This window comes from Myripristis murdjan, chromosome 2 (assembly GCF_902150065.1).
Source record: "Myripristis murdjan chromosome 2, fMyrMur1.1, whole genome shotgun sequence".
In the NCBI taxonomy this organism is placed as follows: domain Eukaryota; kingdom Metazoa; phylum Chordata; class Actinopteri; order Holocentriformes; family Holocentridae; genus Myripristis; species Myripristis murdjan.
In genome coordinates this window covers 3,674,364-3,699,375 of record NC_043981.1, presented here as the reverse complement: position 1 = coordinate 3,699,375, position 25,012 = coordinate 3,674,364, and the positions used below count along the sequence as shown (strand labels likewise).

The 25,012-nt window shown below is 44.1% G+C and overlaps 2 protein-coding genes across 5 annotated transcripts in view; one reads left to right on the top strand and one right to left on the bottom strand.

The window, feature by feature from the left end:
* Positions 1-15,689, top strand: part of trak2 (trafficking protein, kinesin binding 2) — a 29,919-nt gene extending 14,230 nt beyond the window's left edge. For 2 of the 4 annotated variants that reach the window (XM_030068459.1, XM_030068476.1), the window contains 14 exons: positions 1,471-1,530; positions 2,753-2,829; positions 3,987-4,103; positions 4,189-4,407; positions 5,122-5,200; positions 5,735-5,865; positions 7,516-7,590; positions 8,479-8,616; positions 8,872-8,951; positions 9,288-9,428; positions 9,643-9,941; positions 10,902-11,381; positions 11,490-11,598; positions 12,293-15,689. In XM_030068459.1, coding sequence (XP_029924319.1) covers positions 1,471-1,530; positions 2,753-2,829; positions 3,987-4,103; positions 4,189-4,407; positions 5,122-5,200; positions 5,735-5,865; positions 7,516-7,590; positions 8,479-8,616; positions 8,872-8,951; positions 9,288-9,428; positions 9,643-9,941; positions 10,902-11,381; positions 11,490-11,598; positions 12,293-13,097 — 2,810 coding nt within the window. In that variant the 3' untranslated portion in view covers positions 13,098-15,689. The remainder of the gene's footprint in view (positions 1-1,470; positions 1,531-2,752; positions 2,830-3,986; positions 4,104-4,188; positions 4,408-5,121; positions 5,201-5,734; positions 5,866-7,515; positions 7,591-8,478; positions 8,617-8,871; positions 8,952-9,287; positions 9,429-9,642; positions 9,942-10,901; positions 11,382-11,489; positions 11,599-12,292) is intronic. The other 2 variants (XM_030068468.1, XM_030068484.1) reach the window with 1 other exon arrangement.
* trim25l (tripartite motif containing 25, like) lies at positions 15,684-24,560 on the bottom strand. Its single transcript, XM_030068496.1, has 16 exons — positions 23,776-24,560; positions 21,978-22,073; positions 21,227-21,460; positions 20,834-20,993; positions 20,422-20,457; positions 20,254-20,289; positions 20,076-20,120; positions 19,922-19,975; positions 19,288-19,335; positions 19,114-19,176; positions 18,096-18,284; positions 17,560-17,676; positions 17,371-17,406; positions 17,203-17,274; positions 16,814-16,879; positions 15,684-16,728 (listed from the first exon to the last, which is right to left on the bottom strand). The coding sequence occupies exons 1-16, from the start codon at positions 24,403-24,405 to the stop codon at positions 16,154-16,156; spliced, it is 2,457 nt and encodes an 818-aa protein (XP_029924356.1). The 5' UTR covers positions 24,406-24,560; the 3' UTR covers positions 15,684-16,153.
* Between the last annotated feature and the right edge of the window lie 452 nt (positions 24,561-25,012).

The window sequence follows — 25,012 nt, the reverse complement described above, 5'->3', positions numbered from 1 at the left end:
CAATGCGTTGATGACATGCTTCTCTCCGCAGGTAAAGGGATATGTATGGGTGTGCGTGTGCATGGGGATTTAATGGTGTACAGTAACAAGATAGATTATGTGCATGTCTATGTGTGTTAGTTGTCCTCCTGCATATGACGAAAATAGTCCTCTGGGGCAGGTTATTTTTACCAGTGGTTGTTGGGGATGGGGGGTGTTTGGGTACTGTGTCCAGTTCCAGAGGTCACTGTGGCCTTCAGAGCTTACTAGACAGCACTAATCCTTTTGAACAACCCTGAGTCTGTCTATCATCTTCTCTCTATTATATGTAATTCTTTCTGGCTAATTCAGTAGACTGAATTGACCCTAACATAAAACTAGAAGAGGAGGAATTAGCCATGGAGATGTGCAGCAGTGTGTGGTGGGAAAGTGAACCAGTCCCAACCCACAGCAACATGTTGGTAGACATGTCAGCTTCTGGGCATTAGCATGGTATTGATGACGGCCAAAATGACACCCCAGAATACTTTGCATTCACTTGTGGCAATTATTAGTATTGATGATCTGATGACCAAAATTATTTTGCTGCACTTTTTGGATCTTCCCATCAAATGTCTCAGTATCGTTGATATGCCCATACAGTTTGATTTATAATTGTGGAAACCAGAGTTGCATTATGCTGTCTAATAATTAACTTTGCAGTCCAGTCTATGTTGAGATATGTTTCAGAGAAATGTAAATATGACACTAAACATGCAAAATTGCTGGTCCATTAATGTGATGCAGTTTTTTATTCATTAGTTCCACTTTGTACTTTAGAAGTTCTAATTTCTGCATTCTGTTGTAACTGGTTGCAGAATGTTTGTTATCCCCATTTGCTCTGTTTTTGTCCAAATTTGTCTTTATTGAATCTGGTTATTTGCTACTGTAATAACCCACTTTCCCCATGGGGATCAAGTATTTACATGTTGTGGGATGTGGCTGGGAGGTCATTGGAGCAATGACAAAGGACAGTGGACAGAATGCTGTTTCGACGCTAGCCGGGCTGCATGTAGCTCCAGAGTCAGGGGTCTTGACCAACAGACCAGCTTTGTCTTTGGTCACACCTCAACTGTGTGTGTCTGTAGTTAAAGGTTCAACGATTCGAGTTGCCACTTTTCTCTGAACAGGAGGAAGGGGGAGCGGTGCAGTGCTGGTGACGCCCACTCAGGTGCTAAGATCAGACCAAACTAATCGCTCTGTAGAGTCTTTGGTCCTCAACCAACTAATGTTTCTTTTGGAAATGGGTATGCTAGAGCTCCAGCTTCCATCCCCACCTTCTCACTGTCACTCTCTGGCTTCACTAGATCTTTTCTTCTGTGGTTTCCCTCTTATCCCTCCATCATCAAACAGGTTGCTTATACACCTGTTTAACTTGTCTCTTTTTCTTATTTTTCCTCTCTTTCTCTGTTTCTCCAATCTCTCTCTCTCTCTCTTACTGTCTCTCTTTAGCATATCTTGCTTTGGAGCCCTCTTCCTATTCCCACCCTGGCTCTCAGAGCCTCTCCAAAGGTATCACTCTCTTTCTCCTGTCCACCTGTTTGGCTCTCTGACTCCCAGCTTGTAGCTCCAGTGTGAGAAAGGGGCTTCAGTCCTCAGCACGGCCCAGAGAAATGCACTTTGGCTGGGATAAGAGTGCACTGGTGTCCCCAGCCCTGAGCCTAGGACACTGGAGCCCCTCTCTGCTTCTTGCATGTAGATGACAGCAGACATGGAATCGCTCAGTGCAGTGGTTTTCAAAGTGGGTCCTTGAGGGTCTTCCAGGGGGTCCTCAGCAAAATGAAGAATAGTTTAATGATGTCACATTTTAATAATTATAATATAGTTTTTTTTGTTTGTTTTTGTTTTTGAAATTTCTCAACTTTTTTTTTTGCTAATTTTCACATATTTTTTTATGCTGATTTTCTATTTGTTTTCTAAATGCTATGGTAATTTTCGTGTAGTATTTTATTTTATTTTATTTTTTGGCTAATTGTTTTAATTTGTTGTTTTGTTGTTGTGTTCCAGTAATTTTTTTTGTTAATTTGCACATCACTATTAAAGTGATTATTTGGACAAGTATGACACCTAGATAATTCTGTAATTAGTACAAACCAAAACATCTTTTCATGTCAGAGTCCTGAGGGCAGCATCACATCAGGTGGGGGTGTATGGCCCAATGAGAATCAACTTAGGGGTCCAGAACCTGAAAAAAAAAAGTTTGAAAACCCCTGGCCTAGCGTATAGATCTGCCTCGTAGCATCACCATATAGTGTGTGTTTGGCATCATAATATCTGTATAGAGTTGCCGTAGATCTTACTTCACATTCAGACCACTAGCAACCACCTTGCCATGCTGCTGCCAAATTACCCTTCTGATAACAGCAGGGTTACAACAGTAAAGTGGAAATTCGCTATATCAACACTATCTGATAAAAAAAAATCCACAGCTGCAGCCGACAGTAGCATGCAGAGAAATGAGGAAATGAGCCATCAGTGGTGAGCTGTGGAAAATGAATGGACTCTCAGCGACTGGCTTCTCAAGTTGCTTGTGGTCAGAACACGTGCTTTAGGTTCTGGGTGAATCTGGCATGCGACCGAGGTGTGACGTGTAGTGTGTGGTGATTTCAAAACACTCATAAGCATCGTTTTTAGTGTGTACAGTGTATGCATCAGTTTTGTGGCATGATCTGCATTACATGTGTGTATCTCTGTGTTTGTGTGTGTGTGTCTCCTAAAAGTCTTATTCTCTCAGTCCTCAGTGCAGACCGTGTGGAGCAGATGACCAAGACCTACAATGACATCGAAGTGGTCACACAACTTTTGGCTGAGGTAGGCAAACAACATGCGCTCACTGGGAAGACATCGTTTAACTCTCTGAAACCTGGATGGACGTGAGATTTCTTGTGTTTAAATAGTTCAGTGCAAGCATTTAACCCTTTCAAACCCCAGCAAATTTGCTTGATTTCTTGCAGAACATGGGGAAAAAAGGCAGTGAGCAACATAGCAGGAAGTGCCCTGAATATTTGCAAGAAATCAGTAAAAAGTTTCAAGAAAAAAATTTAACAAAGAAAATGTTCTAGCGCTAAAAAAAGAGATTTATCAGAAAATTACCAAAAGGAAAAAACTTGGGGAAAAACTATATTTATAGTTGTTATAAATATATTTCTTTTTGGTGAATTTTCAGGTCATTTCCTCATTTTTTTCCTGAAATGATCTTGAAATTAGATTAAAAAAAAGAAATAAAATGACTTAAAAATGGCAATAAATAGATAAATAAAAATCCTAAAAATTGCAAAATTATCAAAACTTGAAATTTTCAGTTCGTTTCCTTGTAACATACATTTACTTAGTTCTTGCTACTTTTTGGGTCATTTCTTGTTAAGTTGCTCATTGCCTTTTCCCCATGCTTTTTAAAGAAATCAGATGAGTCTGCTGAGGTTTCAAAGAGTTAAAAGGAAAAAAAGATTGTTTTCCCACTTGCTCTTGGTGCAGTCTATCCATCCAGATAGTTTCTGTGTGATTTGGTGAGGTTTTGCGACCTTCCCTGTCTCCTGGTATAATGGGGCTGGATGGGTATTCTTTTGTGGAGCTCAAATCGTCACAAAGCTACATGTGAAAAAAACTCTGCAGGAGCAGCGCTTTCATAAAACAATGACATGGATATGGAATGTAATCCACAGCCCTTGGGAATGGACAGTTTCTCAGGGAACTATTTCCTGCCGGAGAACAGCTGTAAAAAGTATCCATCCATCCACAGTGAGTATGAATTAGAGGTGGATAGATGCTGCTGTTCTTCAAATAGCCATTCAGCACCCTTATATTGGAGTAAAGGGTGACGGGGAAGGTGGTGGCAGACTGTAAACCTCGCCAAATCACACAGTAACTAGAAAGTACGAGGGGTAACTGGGAGGATAACTTTTTTAGGATTGTTTTTTTGGTTCGAGCAACAACATCTGATTGGCTGTTGCACTGTGCCGTCATTGCAGCGGGACCGGGACTTGGAGCTGGCAGCTCGGATTGGTCAGTCGCTGCTGCAGAGGAGCCATGTGCTGCAGGAACGCAACGAGGCCGTTGAGGAGCAGCTAGCACAGGCCTTAGACCAGGTAGCTTACACACATTTACACACACACATGCACACACACAACTAAAAAAAAAAAATCAGACCCCTGATCCCCTCCCTTTGGTTAGGTCCACCAGCTGCAGCATGAGCTCAGCAAGAAGGACGAGCTGCTGCGCATGGTGGCCAGCGCCTCGGAGGAGAGCGAGACCGACTCCAGCTGCTCCACGCCGCACCGCCAGCCGCACCCACCAGGGGGCACTAGCGCTGCTGCTGCCCTCAGCCAGCTGGAGGCGCTGCAGAGCAAGCTGCAAGAGATGGAGGAGGAGAACCTGGCGCTGAGGTCTGAGGTATGGGGCTGCTCACAAACACTGGATTAAATAAAGTTTCATGATCCCAGAAATTTGATCACTGCGGCAGCGAGCGGGATTCCACAAAGACAAAAAGGTCTATTAGGTCAGACTATTCACTTAAGCATCTGTAGAGCGAGATCCACACAAGCACTTCTGTACCGCAGTTCTGTTGTTTTTTTAAAAGCCCTGGTTAGATTTACTCCAGCAGCAGCTGCTATCTAAACTAAAGGACTTTGTTAAAAACATGTCAACAAAACCGAATATGTAGTACTTACCTTTACCTTTACCTGCAATGCTAATTTAAACAAGAAAATGATAATTTTTCCTAAAATCAGTTTTAAAATGTATTAAAATTTCATCTTTAAATAGTCTTAAAAAGCATTAGCTATAAGTCTGTGATACTTGATGGATGAGCTGATATACATAAGGAAAGAGCAAATTAGGACTCTTGCAGCATTTTAACATCAACCATGTCTCATTTAGTAAATGTACAAATCATATATTATTATAATAAATACATCAACATGTCACAGTTGATGGATTTTATTTGATCTGCAGAAAGTTGTTGCCACCGTTGCTGCAACATGAGATTGCTGCTTGTCAGTTAAAGCTGAAGCTGTTGTTCCCTTCAGGATGGTGGGGAAGAACCCGGTGAGCGCTGTGTGTGTGTTTTGGCTGTAGGAAGTGCTAACTGCTTGTTGTGCACTGCAGGCGTGCCACCTGAAGAGAGAGACCATCACCTACGAGGAGAAGGAGCAGCAGCTGGTCAGCGACTGCGTCAAGGAGCTGCGTGAGTCACATACAAACACACAACACACACATTTTAACCCTTTGTAACCTGTGTGGACCTCCGATTTCTTGTGTTCTCCTTTCACAAGCATTTAAGCATTTACACCCGAGCAAACTGGAAATTGCATTCATAAAAGAAAAGAAAAGAAAATGACCTGAACATTTCAAAAGAAAAAAAAATACTGAAATTATTATTAAAATTATTTTAAAATAAAAGAATTATTAGAAAATTAAAAAAAAAAAAAAAATTAGAGGAAAATCCAGAAAATTATATTTCTAATTATATAATTAAAACTGTGTTACAGGAAAAACTATTTCCTTTTTTGGCAAATTTTTAGCTCATTTCCTTATTTTTTTTCCTTCTAATTTTTGTGTCAATTTGTTGCTAATTTTTAGGTAGTTGCTCATTGCCTTTTTACCATGTTTGTGAGAGAAAATCAAATGAATCTGCTTTCAAAGGGCTATGCACAAGCCTGCTCATTTGAACCTTCTGTGTGTGTGTGTGTGTGTGTGTGCGCGTGTGTGTGTGTTGCAGGTGAGTCCAACAGCCAGATGGTGTGTCTGACAGACGAGCTGTCTCAGAAGAACGAGGAGCTGCTCCGACACCAGGAGGAGATCGCCCAGCTGCTCTCCCAGATCGTCGAGCTGCAGCACCGAGTGAAGGAGGTGAGGAGCGCCTCGGCTCGCTCGGATTACACACAACATATTAACCTTAATCCCCATCAGTCTGTTTGAACGGGATCTCAGCCTCTCTGGCTTCCTTTTTCTGCAGAAATGTTTGCAAAGCATATTACATACACACATGGTGGCACTGTATATGAATCTGATCAGAATGCCAGTTTCACATTTATTTGTATAGCACACAGACAATGCAAGTGCAATGCAAGAACCCAGGGGAACATTCGCCTGTTATGTGTCGTTGTCTAAATTGATGTGAATATGAGGAGATTATGGGAGTTAAAATTTCAGTTACCGTGACATGTAACGACTTACAGTAAAATTCATATTTTCACAGGAATACACATAACAGTTCTTTGCTGTCATGTGGCTTGTGGTAAAGGTGCTAAAGTACAACAGTAAAAACAGTAAGACATGAGAGGGAGCCATCAAAGACGCAGTAAAACAAGAACGCAGCACATTGAAAACAAAAGGCCTATCTGCACATGAAAAGGTGCTCCGGTGCAGCGTGCCAAGTCAGCCCCGCCCTCTCACTCCTGTGTACATTCTGCACTTCTCTCCTCCCGTCTCGGCTCCCTCCCGTGGGAGAGGAGAGGTGAGGAGAGAGGAGCTGCCTGGTTAACAAATGAGGCATCCTTGCTCTCTCAAGCCGCGTATGATGGGCCTTTTTCACAGCAGCCACTTTGACATGAAATAGCAGGTAAACAAGGTCAAAGTAACTGCTGTGAAAAAAGTCTCTTGCAGTAGTTTAAAAGGCGAGTTTAACTTTATTGCAATAGCATGGATGCTGCAGATGCTCACAGGCGCAGATATAAGCAAAGCACCTTGACAGAAACATTTTCTCTCCCCCATCTTTGAAGGAATTGGGGTGAAAAACACGCTTCATTTGTTTACAACCTTCCGCCTCAGTTCCTCGCAGACAGCCTCTCTGCTCAACATCACACAGCAAAAGGTGAAACTATTGTGTCGGAAATAACTGGGAAGATGTGGGATGTCTGAACGCCCTCCTTTTTTGCAAAACAGCCATGAAACGTCAACCCCGGGCCGACACAAAAAGATGTGACCCGTAGGAGCAACAGACCCAACGCCCACACTCACATTTATTAAGCAGTGACCGCGCCAACACACCAACATGCCAGATTTAAAGTAGGCGGAAAATTTATGTCATTCCTTTCAAAAAGTGGGAAGATAGAGAAGGCAGCGAGGATACACCTGTGCATGGCAGCAGCTTGGCGTGGAATAATAGAGAAATAAGAAATAAGAAAAGCCTATGTGCACATTTAGCATATTTAGCATGCGACTTTTATGTTCTTTTTATTATCAATTTTGAAACTTCACTGCCCCTATTATTCCACTGTGTATTATGTAAGGATGGTTTCATGTCATTGTAAGCAATTGTGACACCCTGACTGACCTGAATGTTTTTTTTTTTTATTGCCGTTTACTTTTTATTGCTGCAGTAAACGGCTAAGCAGGGGGTGATAAAAGAGACAAGCGTGAACGCAGAAACAAACAACAGGAAATAAAAGTTAAAAAAAAAAAAAAAAAAAAAATCTGCTATGTGTGTAAGCCAGAGAGCGTTTTTTTTTTTTTTTTTTTTCACCACATGTTTTTGCTCTCTCTTTCCGCTCTGCACAGTTGGCTCTGGAGAAAGAAGAGCTGAGGATTCACCTGCAGGCCTCAAAAGACGCTCAGAGACAGCTCACTGCAGAGGTGGCAACACGCACACACACACACACACACACACACACACCAGTCTTTGGAGCCAGTCTTTTATTTTAATTTCAGCTGACAGTTTCATTTCACTTGTTTTTGCTCCAATTTACATAAGAAGCTCACCACGGCTCTGTCAGTTATGGATGTGTGCAATTGAATAAAAATCAAGTTGTCTTTTTCATAAGTGTCACTCAAGCAGAAAAGGTAAATGCTAAAGCAGTAGACAATTCAATTATGTTACTTAGGCTAAAATTTATTCGATAAGGACATTCATTCATTCTTTCATTGTCTAATAAGATTTATTGATTGTTTCATTTAATGTCAATTTAATCTCTTTCATACTTTATCTTTTTATTAATAGTTAATCACTAAGCTAGACTATAATTATTGCCAGAGCCCAGCCCGGCCGTGGTAAGGAGAAAGATTGTGTGCTTATGCCCGTGCTGTATGTTTTGTCCTTTCATGTTCATGCTTTGGGTTTTGTTACTTTGACATATTCATCAACAGCAGCTTTCTGACACACATCTGCTTGCAGTCAGCCACAGAAAAAAATCATTCAAAGCTAAACTTGAAGGGTAAATGCAGTCCCCCTTTTCTTAAAAAAAAAAAATATAGGTATATATATTAAAAATATTAGTCTTTGTTTGTTTTGCCTAGCAATCTGCCACAAATGGTGCTCTTGACACCCTCTAGTGGTCAGAAGTCGCTCAGTGCAGCTTCAGCCACATGGAAAGGCAGAACCAGAACCAACAGCATGAACAAAACACTAATCAAAATGGATATAATCTAAACAAAACATATATAGACTTGTTCATGATGACATGTAGTAGTGCTAAATAACCACTTCTTGTGTGTGTGTGTGTGTGTGCGTGTGTGTGTGTGCAGCTGAACGAGCTGACGGAGAGGAATGCGGAGTGTGTGGGGATGCTCCATGAGTCCCAGGAGGAAATCAAGGAGCTGCGCAGTAAAAACACTCCCTCCACCGGGATGCGACGACACCTTTCCTACGGCCTCTACCCCATGGTGAGACACACACACAAACACACACACACACACACAACTGTACTTTAAGACATGTAGCAGCAGGGAAGGATATTAATAAAAAAAAAAATAAGACAAACAGTGGATATTGAAGAATTGAACAAGTGGAGGTGTTGAAAATAAAGAAGCAAATGAGCAGACATGAAGAAACATGCTTATACACCAATACAATACCAATACACAGTATATATCCAGACTTCAACATTGTGTGTGTGTGTGTGTGTATGTGTGTTGCAGGACTCTCTGGCAGCAGAGATCGAGGGCACAATGCGGAGGGAGCTGAGTATAGAGGAAGAGTCAACCATTCAGGACCAAAGGTCAGTCAGTCCACATCTCACCTCAGCCTTCTCTTTATCATTTTCATCAAAATAAAAGTTTGTTTTGCTACACTTCACCGCCAACTGATATAATTTAATAGTGACATTTTTTTAGATCATTTGTTTTTGCTTTGGTTTCTATTCCATCTTCCATGTTGTTTAAGTATGAATGAACAAATGGATGTTTTCTGAAAAAGTCATAATGTGCAGCCAGAGACCCCACTGCCTGTTTGTTATTTATGTGATGAGCTCCTTGTGTGTTGTTGACGTGTGTTGCATCTGTCCAAGCTGAGCTCTGGGCCCTGCCTCTGCGCTTTGCCCTCTGTCCCGCTGCAGAATTTCCCAGAAGCGAGTCTTCCAGACGGTGCGCTCCATCAACGCCTCGGTGTCACGTGCCGCTTCAGCTGGCCCTCCCATCCCCGGGTCAGGCCACAGCTCTCTGGTGATGACCGCACAGCCCTTCCAGTCCGCTCAGGGGTATGGCACAAGCACTGTCACTGTTGTTGACTAAAACTGTGACTAAATATAACCACATTTTCATGAACAGATTAAAGAAAAGACAAAAAAAAAAAACAGAAATAAAGGAGTGTAAACACAGCAACTCAGTTTGGAGGGGAACAAACTTTTACACTTGGAACCAGACAAAGTTGCTTACACTGAGCTGTGTGTGTGTGTGTGTGTGCGCGCGCAGAGAGGAGGTGCAGCTGGGCCAGCCCGGCTCGCCCGGGGGAAACGACCTCACCAGCGCCCTGCACCGCCTGTCGCTGCGACGGCAGAACTTCCTGTCGGAGCGTCAGTTCTTCCAGGCGGAGCGCGACAGGAAGCTGCAGGCCCTGACGGGGGCGGAGCCAGAGGGGGAGGGCAGCTGCTGCAGCTCGCCAATGAGCAGTGCGCTCTCCTCCTTCTCCAACCTATCAGAGCTCTCCCTCTCCTCCACCGTTTTCAAGACCTTCCTGCCCGAGAAGCTCCAGATCGTCAAGCCCATGGAGGGTACGTTCAGATTTTTTTTTTTTTTTTTTTTTTTTTTTTTTTTTAAACTGTTACATATCATTGGAGGAATTGCATGTTCTTTTCACACTGTTCCTCTCTAGAACTTGGTATCTTTTTGAAATTTTTATTAACCCTAACCCTAACTGGAATACAATACCAGTAAGGCTACTTTTTTTCCCATTTCCTTAACATTACATTATCTTTTCTTATTAAATTATCGATAGTATAAATGTAGAATTATAGTCTCATTGAAGTATTTGAGAAGGTTTTTCATTCAATAGGTACATTTACATCAGCAAAGGCCTACATTTTAACAGTTATTGTTAATATGTTGAAAATGTGAAAAACAAATAAATTTTAGCTTTTCTGCATCATAGGCTATTTGGTCATACGCTGTGTATTTGTTTAAAATGACTGAAAATATACGAGCTATTGTAAACTTTTTTCTTCTTTATGATTAATATTAAGTTTTTACATATTTCCAATTACACAACATATTCCCAACTGTCCTGGAATCACAGCTATTTTTTCATATGCTGTTGCTGAAATTGGATTTATATATTTAGATAATGATGATTAGGCTGTGCGAGCGAGTGATTTTTGCATACAGAGAGTGTTTATTTCTGACTACATATTTCCAGTATATTCCCAGCTGTATAATTACTGTTCTGCTCAGTCCTGTTTGCAGGCTACAGTAGCAAAAATAATAAATAATGTGGTTATTTCAGCTTTTCACACCGTGCACGTGTGACATTTCAGCTCATCTGAAATGTGTCTTGCTATGTCATATATACTAGTCATATATACATCATATATACATTTGCTTTAATTCAAATGTATCTTTTAAATTAATGTGTAAAAATGGTGGAATCATCAGTCTGAGATTTAGACTTTGTATGTGACAGCAGCCGCTGAGCCTCTAGAGATGTGTCACAGAACTGCTGAATGCATCACTTTCAGGGTCGCTGACGCTTCACCACTGGCAGCAGCTGGCCAAGCCCCACCTGGGCACCATCCTGGACCCCCACCCCGGGGTGGTGACCAAGGGTTTCCGCCCGCTGCCCCAGGACGCCGTCTACCGCCTCACCGACCTCGAGGAGGACGAGGAGGATGAGGAGCGCCGCCGGCGAAGGGACGCGGTCTCAGAGAAGGGCGAGGTGGAGCAGGGGGAGGCAGAGGAGGATGAGGAGGAGGAAGTCGGCATCACCTTCAAGGTGCGGTATTCGTCTACACCCGACGAGAGGAGAGAGAGAAAGCGCTCGGCATCACCCCTTCCCTCCCCCCTAACCCTGCCAGTGTCACCAAAGCCGAACTCCTCCCCCGCCGCGCCCTTAGCCAGATCTGACCCCTCAGCTCCGCCCGCTCCTGGAGCGCCTGCACCTCCCGTCCAATCACAGAGTCAGATCAGCACATCGACATCAACGGCACCATCGTCCTCAGGTGAAACATGAACTCAGAACACCTTGAAACGTAGCTGCTGAAATTGGAAATCTTTAGGACGCTGAGTTGAGCTGTGAATTAAATTTGTCTCATCATTTGGATTCTCAGTGTGTTCAGTCCAGAACCCGGGGAAGTGCCAGAGCTCCACCTTCTCCACCTACACCTTCACCACCTGCCGCATCCTGCACCCCAGTGATGTCACCCAGGTCACCTCCAGGTAGAGCCGTCCTCCTCTGTCTCTCAGTTAGATATCATAAAGTGTTGAATGTAACCTCCTGAACTCTGATTTTCTGTTAAATTTCCCCTGAAATAGTTTCAAGCTTAACATACTGTCCAGCAGTGTGACATCCAAATGTGTTTCTGCTGGTTGCAGCTTCACTGAAGCTCCATCACTCTGATACTGAGTGAAATATTCAAAGTGAAGATGCTGTTGTTTTATGGCTGCAGCTTCACATCAAATAGAAAAGATCTCCATGTGTTGTGCATCATGTTAGTCACATTTCCCTGGAATTCAGCAGCTCATGTTTGATGTCTTTGGAAACCTTGAGACCTCCACTAGAATGTACAGTATAGTTCTATGATAAATATGATGTTATATAATAAACCCATGGATGGGACTGTCAGGGTTGAGGAGTTTAAGTAGGCATCAAAATAACAGAAAATAACAAACATAACAAATAGGGCTGCAACTATAAAACCGATCCTTTAAATGAAGTTTCCTTTATGTTTTCTGCTCTTGAAACAAAAGTGTGGTGGCTAGTTGTGTGGTGGTTAGTCTAAATCCAGCTGAGTTGTTTTCATCACGTACCTGAGGTCATATCAAATTCTTCTCACTAGGATGTTTTATAGCCACTATTACAATGTTTTGAATTTCTATGTTGTTTTCTCTCCTGTCTCTTCCTGTGTGTCAGTTCTCAGTCGATCATGGCCAACACCCCCAGCTCCATGAGGACGGGCCCCAGCACCCCGGTGACTCCCTGCAGGTTGAGTCTAGGCGACTCGTTCCCCCCTCGCCGCCTGGCCGCGCCCCCTGTCGGCCTGGCCAAGCTCGTCCTGGAGAAGGGCATTTCTGCGCAAGTCACCGCCGACACCCTGCCATCCTCGTCCAGACTGGCCCCCCGGCAGCCCCTCCTCCGCCTCCTCCCTAGCACCCCACCCAACTCCCCGTCCCACTCCCCCGCCCCCTCCCCCGTGCCCTTCGAGTCCCGCCCGCTCCCGGTGGATAATTTCCTGGCGTCGCGTCCGGCGGAGCTCTTCCTCCAGGACGTGTACGGGCTCAATCTGGGCCGTGCGCCACGCCCCGACTTGCCGAGCCCCACCCAAGACACGCCCGCCCCTCCTCCAAAGTCTGGACCGGCCAGACCCGACCCAGTCAACGTGGGCCTGGTGGAGAAGCTTCGCAAGCTGGGATTCACCAAAGTGCTCCAAGGGGCGGAGTCAGAGGCTCGGCTGCCGCGGCACGACTCGTCCACCTTTGTGGCGGCAGGCGGGGGGAGCCTGTTGGACGGGCTGAGGCGCAACCAGAGTCTCCCGGCCCTGATTGGCGCACGGGCGGGCATGTCGGCTGGTCATTCTTCCCATACTGCCCTGCAGCCTCCTCCTCACCCGACCTCCCTGGCCCTCCCCCCGCCGCCATGGGGAGACCTCAAACAACAACAACAGCGGCGGCGACCTGCCTCTTTGTCCCACCCCTCGTCAAGCTCAGCCAACCGCTGAAGGGGAGCGGGGACGCACACACTCCTGAACATGAACCTCCTCCCTCCGCTCCTCTTTTCCACCTCCCTCCCCCACCCTTCCTCCTCCTCCTTGTCTAAACAGGGCGTCCCATTGTCAAAATAACATCCCTTCTTTTATGAATTCATTTTAAAGCACAATGTTCTTGAACTGACTGTTTTTACCAGAGCGTTTGTGTGTGTAGATGTCCGCCGTGACCGATTCTAAAGGCCTTAGCTCGCCTGTGAATAGCAGCTGATCACATTTCCAATAGGTTTTGACTCCTCGCGTGGGGCTCTGGATGTTCAAACGCAGAAGAGAGGCAGACGGAGGGATAGGAAGGAAGGATAATGCGCACGTTGGACGAGGGTTTGCGGAAAGAGAGAGCGAGACGGATGAGCTTTCCGACGGGGAAGCTGGAAGGGAAGAGGCAGGACTCTGTATGTTTTTTAGTTGAACAGAAAGCGAGAGAGGAAAAGTAGGAGCAGCGAGAGAGCATCCAGAGCCTCACTGCTTCAAGGGCTCGCGCTGTAGTGGGCTGGAAACGCTTGAAGCCATTTCTCTATAGCAGGGCCGAGTGAAAATCCCCAGTCAGTCGTTTTATGTCATCCGCCCCAGCAAATAAGAGCACGTCTTTTTCGAGATAGAAGAGACTCTTTTGAATAATAATCGTTTGCCGGGTTGAACAGAAAAAGGCTCGTGACGGACAAGTGATGGCTTCTTCAGCTCAAAGCCGACATACTGCCAGGCCAATCTCACACACAGACATCGCCTCTCCAGTATTATATCGATTTTTACAATTGGACCGCGACTCTCCATGTGCAATCCCCCCCTCCCTGCACCCAAGGTTTTCAAGCATGCACCTCTCAGCAGGTGGGCGGGGCCAGAGTTGAATTCCCAATTGGCCGCGAGGCAGACGGGTTTCTTTACCGCGATATATTTTTTTTTCTTTTACTTCAGGTGTTTTGTGTGTGTTTTCTGTCATTTTTATTTGGTTCTTAAGGGAAAAGAAGGCCTTAAGGAGAAGCCAGCACTGTTCTGATTTGTGTTCTCGTTAAGCCATGTTTGTATATATTAGATGCACTTAGTGGGATCAGTAGGTTCAGCTTGTGTTAAATGAAGGGCACAGCTTGGATGAAAACTGGATTGGATGTTTCACCACAAATGCTCCTTGGACATTTTAGCAAAAGGCCACACCAGTGATTTGACCTATTTCCTACAATTTCCCAACATTTTACATCACAGCAAACCATTTTGCAAATCATGTGCAAGTACTAAAGATTTTTTTTCACTCTAGGAAAAATTAGTATAGACTAGGAAAGCTAATTGGAAGTAATGGAAACCATTCGCTGGATAAAAAGGAGGAAAAATAATGAGTTCTAAAATACAACTGATAACTAAACATGAAATATACATATATTTTGTAGATATTACACTAAACCTCAAAATCACTGGTGTGGTTCCTTTTTTGTAAAGAAAAAGAGGCAACAGTTGTTGGTGCCACTATCTTGTCCATTTTCAGCCGCCATCCTTTTCTCAGGCCCAGGGGATGTTCAGGTTCAAATGGTGCACTCTGATGAGGGAAAACCACTGGCACATCCTTTTGGTTGTATGTCACATTCAGGTTTATTATTATTATACTACGGGGTTCTCTGTGGTTAGAACGTCTCTGGGCATGTGTGCTTCTCACATCGGCCAGCAGATGGAGCTCTCACAATACATGTCAAATGAAAACACATAAGGAAATTCCGGGAAAACCCATGTGAAGGCTCATACAGGACTGCATACTTCATGTTAAAGTGTATGCAGTAGATAAATATTGACATGTCTGTATATTGCTGCCATAATATGGCCTAATGAGCTGTGTATGCAGTATGGGGCATTGTGCTTGACTCCCCTGACCCCTCAGCCTTCCATGCTGCTGTCCCTTACCCGCGTCCATCCATCGAGCCCGTCTCTCCCACTTAGTTACTGCACTTTTAACCTTTAATTTAACCTTTGATTTACTACCATCCCTGTTGGAAGTATAGAAAACATATATTTACTGACATAGATTAAGTAATGCAGAACGTATGCCTACTAAGGCTGTAAGTAACATGCCATCGTAAGATTTTAATATATGTAGCAGCTTTTTTTTTTGCTTTCCAGACGTAGAGACCCTCAAAAGGGAATCCCAAATCATGTTTTATCAAACCAAAACTCTTGCGTTTGTCTCTGAGGAAATGAAATCCTCCGTCAGCTCGTCTGTGTGTATGTGATGCATTTTGTCATGATTAGCTGTAAGATATTTAACAGCGGAAGAAGAGCTTCAAGGTTGATGTTTAGAGGAGAGGAGAAGGAAGGAGGTGCACTGAGACGGTTCATATTACAGGTTTGCTGTAGTTGTCCATTTCACTATGTTTAAATAAAGCTGCGCGTTTTTTAATGTCACGCGGTTGTTGGTTATCTAGGGGGAAATTCAGGTTCGTGTCTTTTGTCAGCATATGAATTGTCCTGCGACCTCCTCATGCCTCTCCTCTAAGCCTTTGATCCTTTGTAAAATACTCATGGCTATGTTTCAGTTGCCTCTTTTTTAAATAAAGCAATGGAAACAAAGAGACTGGCTTGCTGGTTTATTGGAACTCAACCCAACTGTGTCTGCGATATATATGTAAAACAAAACAAGAGCAAAGTTGTTAATTTGCTTGCTGAAATTTGCAATGTTTGGCTTCTTGTGAAACGGGAACTCAAATGCGTCATCTCTAGGTGCATATGACATATCTACTGACATTCTGTTGTATGTGTTGTCTGAATTTTAACAAAACATGGAGACCTAGCTGACTTGATCTTTAGAGACACGTCGTTGAAATGTAATTCATGGCTCTCGTAGATATTTCACAAATCAATTGACAATCCGTTGAACATCTACAGGGGACTATCCAAAGAAAGAAAGAAAATTGAATTCCCTATATGCTGATGATGTTCAAATAAAATCAACACTTCCATGTCATTGCTTTCAACTGCAAAGTCAGTAATTCCCATGTGATGTGAATGCATCATCATCGTCCAACCACAGCTCCTCACACAGAGCAGATCTTGATGCTGTCGGAGCTTGAGCTGAACTGGCCGAGGGCAAAGTCCAGACCCACCCCGACGCCACAGCCCACCCCGAAGGCGGCATACAGCGGCTGGGTGAAGTTGGCGCGGAAGGTGTGGAGGTGCGTCATGCTCTCGGCCACGCTGTAAAACGCCAGCGTGCCCGCCGACAGGTCCAGGAAGACGCCGAGGCGCGGCGAGTAGGTGACGGCGATGTCCCGCTTCTCGTTGTCGTGCATGGCGGAGCAGCAGGTGTCCGACAGCTCCAGGCTCCACGACTGGGCGTTGTAGCCGAGCCCCGCCCTGGCGTCCGCCCCCTTCCTGTTCAGCGCCCCGTAGGCCACGCCCATCGAGGAGCCCCGCCCTCGCCACTCCACCTCCCAGTAGCAGCGCTGGGCGTAGAGAGGGCTCTGGCACAGGACCTGCGTCCAGCTGTCGAAGCGCTGCGGGGTGTCGGGGTAGGGCTGCGCCGCCGTCTGCAGGGTGGCTTTGGTGTTGCCCTCGGAGAGAGCCAGCCGACGGTGGGCCGTGTTGGGGTCAAGGGTCAAGGTCACAGTGTCTAGGAGAAATCACATGATTAGCACTTGCATTATGGGTGAAGTATGCCTTTAAAATACTGGGAAGAAAAAGAAAAAGAGGCTCACATTGAAGGAACTCCTCCCGGCTCCTTGGCTCTGGAGCCTGGATGCTGTCAATGTTGATCTCCCTCACTGGAAAAGCCAAACAGGTAAAATGAACTGCACTTCCTATACATCATCAGTATGATATATTTATGATATATTTTATTACTTTGTTCTGTATAGCAGTGAAAATCTCTCTAATTTTTCATTTATTTGTATATTAATTTGTCTTTTCTTCATCTCAGTATGTGCTTAAGCCGTTGTAATGCTTGTCCCTTGTATTTAATTTCACACGTCCAGTGGCACCATGCTATGCTATGGATGATGACATGAATCACAAATTTGAATTCAAGGGTGATTTCAAGATCTGAACCCTGGAAGATAAAACTGTGGAGACAGATGTATCAACTCACATGCTGGGAAAGCAGGGGCGTGATCGAACATGGAGTTGGGTGTGGGCGAATCCAAGAAGAGACTGGGGTTAACTGTCCAATGAGAAGCCAGTTAGTGTAATCTGCATTCGCAAACTGGACTGAACCGGTATGGAGAGGAAATGTAAGCCGGTAAAACTGTCATCTTACCTTCTGTTGGTGTCTCAGGCACAGCAGCCATTCCCCCTGTTGAGATCACACAGTGTCACACAGTTACACAGAGTCAGAGAGGTGGTTATTTTTAACACTGCTAGCTGGGGGGACGTCCAGCTCAATGTCCAAGAGGCTGATATTAGGTGTGTGTGTGTGTGTGAGAGGGAGGTGGAGGTCAGGTCTTACATGATAAGCCTCCTCCTCCGGACGGGGCGTTGCTGGCCGGAGCCACCGGGGTCGCAGGGGTGGCGTTACGCCGATGGGAGCGGAAGAGGCTGCTGATGGACGCCATCCTGCTGAAAGCTGAGGGGGAGAAAGACATAAGGCTGACGTCAAATTAATAAGCATTCTTTAATGAGTGTAGCACAGTGAGTTTTTACTCCTCTGTGTGTTGTGCAGTGTGTGAATATTGTCTTTATTTCCTCATTTGCACTCTTCCTGCACATGAACAACAAGGGAAAAGTCATTCAAAAATGCAAGGGAGGCTTTACCCGGCCCAGTGGTCTGGTTTCTCCATCTACCCTCATCTCAAAACTCCATTTTTCTACAGATAATGACACTTAGGAACTTTCAAATCTTGGTGGATGATGAAGACCGAACTCAAGAATAATACTAAATAAAACTATATATGGTTTTAACTGGATTGAACATTCCTTTAAAGTAACATTTGGGACTGAGAGCATTCACGTAAGCAGACACAGTTTGCAGGCTTTGTATCATACCTCCAGTTGATGCTGGTGCAGGAGCGGGGGTTGGGGTTGGGACTGGGGCCTGGACTGGAGCTGGGACGGGGGTCGGAGCTGGGGCTGGAGCTGGGGCAACACTGGCCCGGCTCTGATCAGACCTGTTCCAGAGAGACTGGGACTCTCTCTGACTGGGAGTTAGGCTGGGCCTGGAGTTGGTCTCCATCACTATTAAAGAAAAAGGGAGTCATATTGCAACAAAATCCAGATTCATCTTCATCATCAGTTCGGTTTCCATGATCGTTTACACGACAGTGCACAGAGGAGGCAACTGGCTTATCTCCATTTTTGAACAAGAGACACAAGATACAAGAGAGAAATGAGTGATGAAAATGTAATATAATGAGTAGCTAAATAAAAAATATTAGTTTTCAAATTAGAATAACTAACAGCTGAGACATACACACAAGAAATGATAACTCATGTGGTTATGAGTGCATCTAAATTAAGATTAAGTCCAAGCCAAGACTGAGAACAGAGAAAATCAAAACTTGTTCAGGGCAATTAGTTCACAAAATTATTATTATTTTCTTTAATCTTAAGGTTTCCAGCGATCCCAGATACATCCTGCTGAATTCCAGGGAAATGTGTCTCAAATGATGCACAAGACATGTAGATCTTTTCTGTTTGATGTGAAGCTGCAGCCATAAAACAAAGGCATCTTCACTTTGAATATTTCACTCAGTATCAGTGTGATGGAGCTTCAGGGAAGCTGCAACCAGCAGAGACACAATATGGCTGTGACACTGTTAGACAGTATGGACAAAAATTAGATTTGAAGCACCTTAATGGGAAATTAAAGGGAAAATCAGCGTGCAAGGGGTTAACACTGGTTCATATCTGAACAGGAAAGACAGATGTGTTGGCTCTCTAAGTGGCACGAGGGGGAACGGACACATGATCATCAGGAAGTCAGGCTTTTGAGAAATCCAAACCAGCGCAACTTGTCATACCAGGAAAAAAAAAAAAAACAACTTCAGGTGTTTTTGTCTCGTACCTGAATCTCTCTCCTCTCTCCTCTGCCTGTCCCGAGCTCGGGGTGAACTTGTGTTCCCTCCGTCTGCAACGAGGAAGAGCAGCTCAGTTTTGAAACACGCAGTGTGGCTCTGATAAATTTTGGATTATGTCTCCTACAACTCTGACACACACACACACACACACACTGTGTCACCTCGGGGTGTGTCTCTGCTCCTCACATCCAGACCTCTGAGGCCCACACCTGGAAAACAAATGGCTAGTCAGTCAGATGAAATTATTTCATTAGGTGGAACAAAATTCACTGTATTTTGTGCTGGAAGTGGCTCATTGTGCTGTGTATCAAACTATATTTGGCAACAAACATACAGTTGGGGTGCTAATTTTTATAGAAATTTTCTTGTAATCTAATTTTAAATCTATGATTAGGATAATTATAAACATAATTCTCTGATAATTTGTTACTAATGTTTCTTCTAATTTTCTGGTAATTTTTTGCAATTTTTTCTAATTTTGTGATCATTTGCTTGTAATTTTACCACTAATTCATACTCATTTTTGGGTTAGTTAATTCTTACTAATTTGCTCATCACTATTTTCTGTATCCTTTTGAATTTTCAGATAATTACCTTGTTAATTCAGAAAAACAGCAGATTTTTGCTCTCAAGTGAATGTATTTTTTTCTAACTTTCCGATCATTTTTTGTCTTTTTTCCATTCTTTGTTTTTCTTGCTCATTTTTGGATCATTTGCTCATTTGCTTTCCCCCGTGCTTTAGAAAGAAACTGCAGTGAATTTGCTCAGGTTTGAAAGGGTTAATGAGCAGTATACCTATTCCTCTTCTTTCTGGGCCCCGGCCCCCGACTGAGACGCTGGGTGTGGAGACTGTAGGTATGAAAGAAATCATGCACTTATTGCACATAGTTACATGGAAGTGGACTGAGTGAAATGATACAAACTGTGGGTAATAAAACACCGTACGTACCCTGAGAGCGGCTGTTTGTGGGGCGGGAACCCAGACCAGAGAACACTACAGGACAAAACACACATTTACTGTCACCTATTTCAATTCATTGTATTGTTTCTGCTGATGAATTTTGAGCAATGAGTCCTCAGGATCAGGAATCATCAAACTGCTTTGCCTGACGACAGTGTGTACTTACATTTAAAAATCCCTCCTTTCTGCCCGCTCTGGTTTTCTACGATGAGATAGGAGAAGAGCAAAGTCAAGCAGGAAGTTCTATCAAATTTGCAGTAGAAAACACAGAGACTTAGTTATATATATGTTTATATATTTGTCCAAGGTAAAAGGAGAGATGTTTGGTACTCACTGCTGTCTCCCAGCGTGAACAGAGTTGTGTCATTGACTGAAAAAGATTACGTGTAATATAAAATAACATGAGATAAAAAGGAGCAGTTGTGACAAAACAAGACAAGGCAACATAATTAGTCAATTAAGACATAATGTAAGACATGATAATATCATGTAAGTAACATAACATTAGAAAATACAGCATTATTTAACACAACATAGCATAAGGTAGTGTAAGAAAAAAATATGTAACAGAACATAATCTGAATTAATTACATAATTATTCGGAGATAACTCCTCAAACAACAGGATTGATTTTTTTTCCCCTCCAAATACAATTTTTCTCAAATTTCTGAGAAAGGTTGCTGGTTAATTTAGCAAAACAGCAAATTTTTTTTTCAAGTGAATGAATTATTCTTTGTAACACTGACCTTGCTTGGTGAGCTTGCTCAGCTCCTGGTTGCACATGTCCTCCACTCGGTCCCTGAGGTCCAGGATGGCGTCCCGGACGGGTTCAAAGGAGGCCTCTGGGTTGACGAGCACGCTGGGCAGCTCCCCCGCCTCCAGGGGGCCGCACATGGACTCGCAGGTCTGTGGGAAACATGGAGGTACACCTCACTGTCACAGAGGACGTCTGGTCCAGCATTCAACTCTACAATTTTAACTCTGACTTCAAAAATACTTCATACTTTATTTGTGTCATTCGAGGCACAAAGGCACAAGCTGCTGCAGGTTTAAGCACTCAATGTCATGCCAAAAAAAAAATCCCCAGTATCTAAGTATGAAGTGTATTTTCCTCTTATCAGTTTCACTTTTTGTCCCACCTGCAGGTAGTGGATGTGGTCCTCGCAGCGGGCCAGGTCCTTCATCTCGGTGTCCCTCCTCCTCAGCTCCTTGATCTCGGCCTCCAGGCTGTCGGTCACCTCCTGGGCGTGGGTCATCTTCTCCTGCCCGGCCTGGTCCAGCAGCTCCTCCAGCAGCTCCTGCAGCCGCTCCACCGAGCGCTGCAGCTCCAGCAGCACCTGCTCCGTGTCGCCGTGCACCCTGTCTGCAGAGCGCTGGCCACGGCAGGACACGGATTAACAAGACCGGAGCCACAGGTGATTGTACACCACCAACTAGATACGCATTAGATCTCATTTTGTGAGATTCTGTCCCGGGGCTTCCTGTCTGAGATTACTGCTGCATATGATTTAGTAGAGAACTGGACTGTCTATGTTGTGAATTGCATGTGGCAGCAGTGCTGTCCCTAGACATCTGGGGGCCCAAGGCAAAAAATCATTTGGGGGCCCTGAAAGGTTTGATTTCACCTTCTGAACAAAATGTACTGTAGTTATTTATATTTATATTTTTTTTCTTTTTGGCAATTTTTGTGTGAATGGGGTAACTTTTTTGCAATTTTCTTTTCTTTTCTTTTTTTCTTTTTTTTTTTTTTTTTAACAAATTTTGGTGTAATAACAGTTACTCAAATGAACAATTTATTGGGGTAATTTTATGTTCATTTTTCTTGTAAAAAAATGTAATTTCTATATAATTTTAAATTACACATCATTATGAGCCCAGCTGTTGACCAACCTTCATCAGTTCCATCATCTTCTTCATGTCCTTCAGCTCCTGCTCTCTGTCTTTCAGTCTTTGGTGATTCTCGGCCTGCATCTCCGACAGCACTTTCTAAATGTCGACACAGACAGGCAGACATTGTAGCACATGCTGTGCACATGGAAGCGTAACGCATTCACCTGAGAGGAAAAATCTGCCCTGTGATTCTGAATGAATGAGATAATTATCTCAGACTTTTGAGCAAAAATTTCAGTGGGAAAAAAATCATTCTCTCAGAATTATCTCACAATTCTGACATAATTATCTCATTAATTTAGAAAACTGGCAAAAATGTAATTAGTTAATTAATTTCAGAACACTGAGACAATTATCTCAATTATTTCAATTAATTCAGAGATTTTTTTCCATGAAAAAATGGATGAAAAGAATTAAATAAAATAATTATGATAATCTTTATCAGAATTCTGAAATAGTTTCTCATTAATTGAGAAAAAACAGTAAATAAAAATAAATAAATAACTTTTCTCAGAATTCTGAGATAATTATCTCACTATTTCAGGTGTTTTTTCTTAGGTGAGGGCATTTCACTTGTGTATGTGCATACTAGTTATGACTTATGCAGGGCCAAAATGGTCAGATGTGACACCAGACAAACACAAGCAGGCAGCAGCACGGTGGCAGACGCTGAGGAGAGGCTGGTGCTCTGAACAGACTGGAATGCAGTCAGGAATGTCCTCAGCCTGCTGCCCGTGTCACACACAAAAGGAGCAGCAGTTGTCACCTGACAGAGGACGCCGCCTTAAACAGAAACCCATCACTGAGAACAATGCAGAGCCAGTGGGAGGGGAGATGCACTGTAATACACGGTGTGAACACCCACTATAGAAACAACCACAGACTCTCAATGGCCAGCTGTTTTAACATGCAGTGAAAATGTCACTGCAGCCATTACTCATTCTTTCATCCATGTTTAACTGGCATTTACTCCAACCAGTACATCATCATGGGGCAAAGAATGCAGCTATGTTACTGAATTAAAGACAAAACCAGTCAGAAGTACATTTTCACCACTGACGAAAAAAATCATTCTGATGAGTCAAAAATGAAACTGTAACAAGAGACTGTCTTGCACTAGAGATACATGGTGAGATTGTTAATTATTATGTAGTTAGTGAGCTGTATGTTTGTGTATTTTTATGATCTATAAATGTGCGTGTGCATGCGTTGTATCTATAATGTATTTATGTTGATGTAAATGTATGTATGTAAATGTTAGGAACATCACTACAGCTTCAGCATTTCAATTGTCTCACATCACATTAACATAATAACCTCATCTACATCAACAGTATTGTCTGTCAGTCAAACACTTGCACTGAATATTGGCTAACTCTTTCAGGAGCAGCCTGGTCACCTGGCAGAACTGAACTCAAGTTCAAGTTCATATTTGTTTAGAGCTCTTAATCACAGTTACAGTGTCAAAGGGCTTCACAGGCCTGCAGTTTATGGAGAACAAAAATGACACCTGACCTAAATCCTGATTGTGGGCAAGAAAACACTCCCCTTAAAAAAACCCAAAGGCAGGGAGGGTAAAATGGAAGAAATCTTGGGAAAGAGCCCCAGGACCAGCCAGGAGAGCAACGGATGACGAATATCACCACAAATCAGATTAAAGGATAATACCAGTGATTCTGAATGTTAACTACAATTTCCCCACATTCATGGGGATGAAGAGCTGGTGTGAAGAAAGTTTGAAGTCTCTGAAAATTCATTTGGTCTCGGGGGCCCCTGAACAGCGAGCAGCCCTGCATACCTGCTTCTCCATGCGCTCGGCCTTGGTGGAGACGCACTCGTGGCCCTTGTGCTGGTTGCTGGTGCAAAGCCAGCAGACGAACATCTTACACTGGCGGCAGTAGAACTCCTGCAGGTACTTGTGCTGGGTGCAGATCTTGTCAGCCAGCTGGCCGGTGGGTGGTATGAGCTCGTGCTGCTTCAGGGCTGCCTTAGTCTGGTGGGGCTTCAGGTGAGCCTCGCAGTACGAGGACATGCACACCAGGCAGCTCTTGACCGCTGCCCGCTGGTCACCCTGGCACACATCGCAAGGCACGGCCGAGGAGGACAGCTTCTTGGACTTGGATGATGGGGCTGAGGAGGCACGGCGGGCGCTCCGGATAGACTCTCGCACGTCGGACATGCGGGCACCTTTGCGGAGCTGCTCCACAGCGTCGGCCAGCATGGTGTTCCGGGACAGGGAGGGCTTGGGGCAGAAGGTCTGGCGGCACTGGGGGCAGCTGTAGATGCCTTTGGGGTCGTCCTTGCTCCAGTAGTCCTTGATGCAGGCCATGCAGTAGCTGTGGCCACAGGGGATGGTGACCGGGTCATTGGGGAGGTCCAAGCACACAGGGCAGTTGAACTGCTCCTCTGTCCAAAGTTTGCTACTCATGCTGAAGCTGGGCCAGCCACAGTGCAGAGAGGAGACAGGAAGAGGACAGAGACAGAGACAACAGAGGTAGGTACTGGCTGTAGGACAGAGAAAGCTATGAAGAGAGGCTCACAAAGACTTATAGAGACAGAAACGAAGAAGGGAAGTGTTTTCACCAGCACCAACTGAAGGAAAATGCAGTGCTTTTCAAGCCTGTCAGCTGAGGTGGAGGAGAGCCGGGCGGGGCCAGAGCCACCATGCAGGTCTAGCAGGGAAAACGGGTGATGGTGCGATTAACTGCCAAATGCCACAGTAAAAGGTGGAAATGGACAGCTCATCATTTTTAGCCAACCCACTGTGAGGCCTTAGTGAACTTGAGATATGGAAATCACATTATGGCCAACTGCAATATCCAAATCGTAGCAGCTGCAACGTTTTGATGAATTCACTTATTTTATTCATTTAACCTTTATTGAACCAGGCAAGGCAGTAAGAACAGTTTCTTATTTACAATGACGGCCTGGTAAGGTAAAATGTGTGACAAAACATTGTTGTAAATGAAGTATTATGGTGCTATGGAGATACCATGGAACACAAATTCCATTTTCCTGATGTCAGAAAAGCCAAA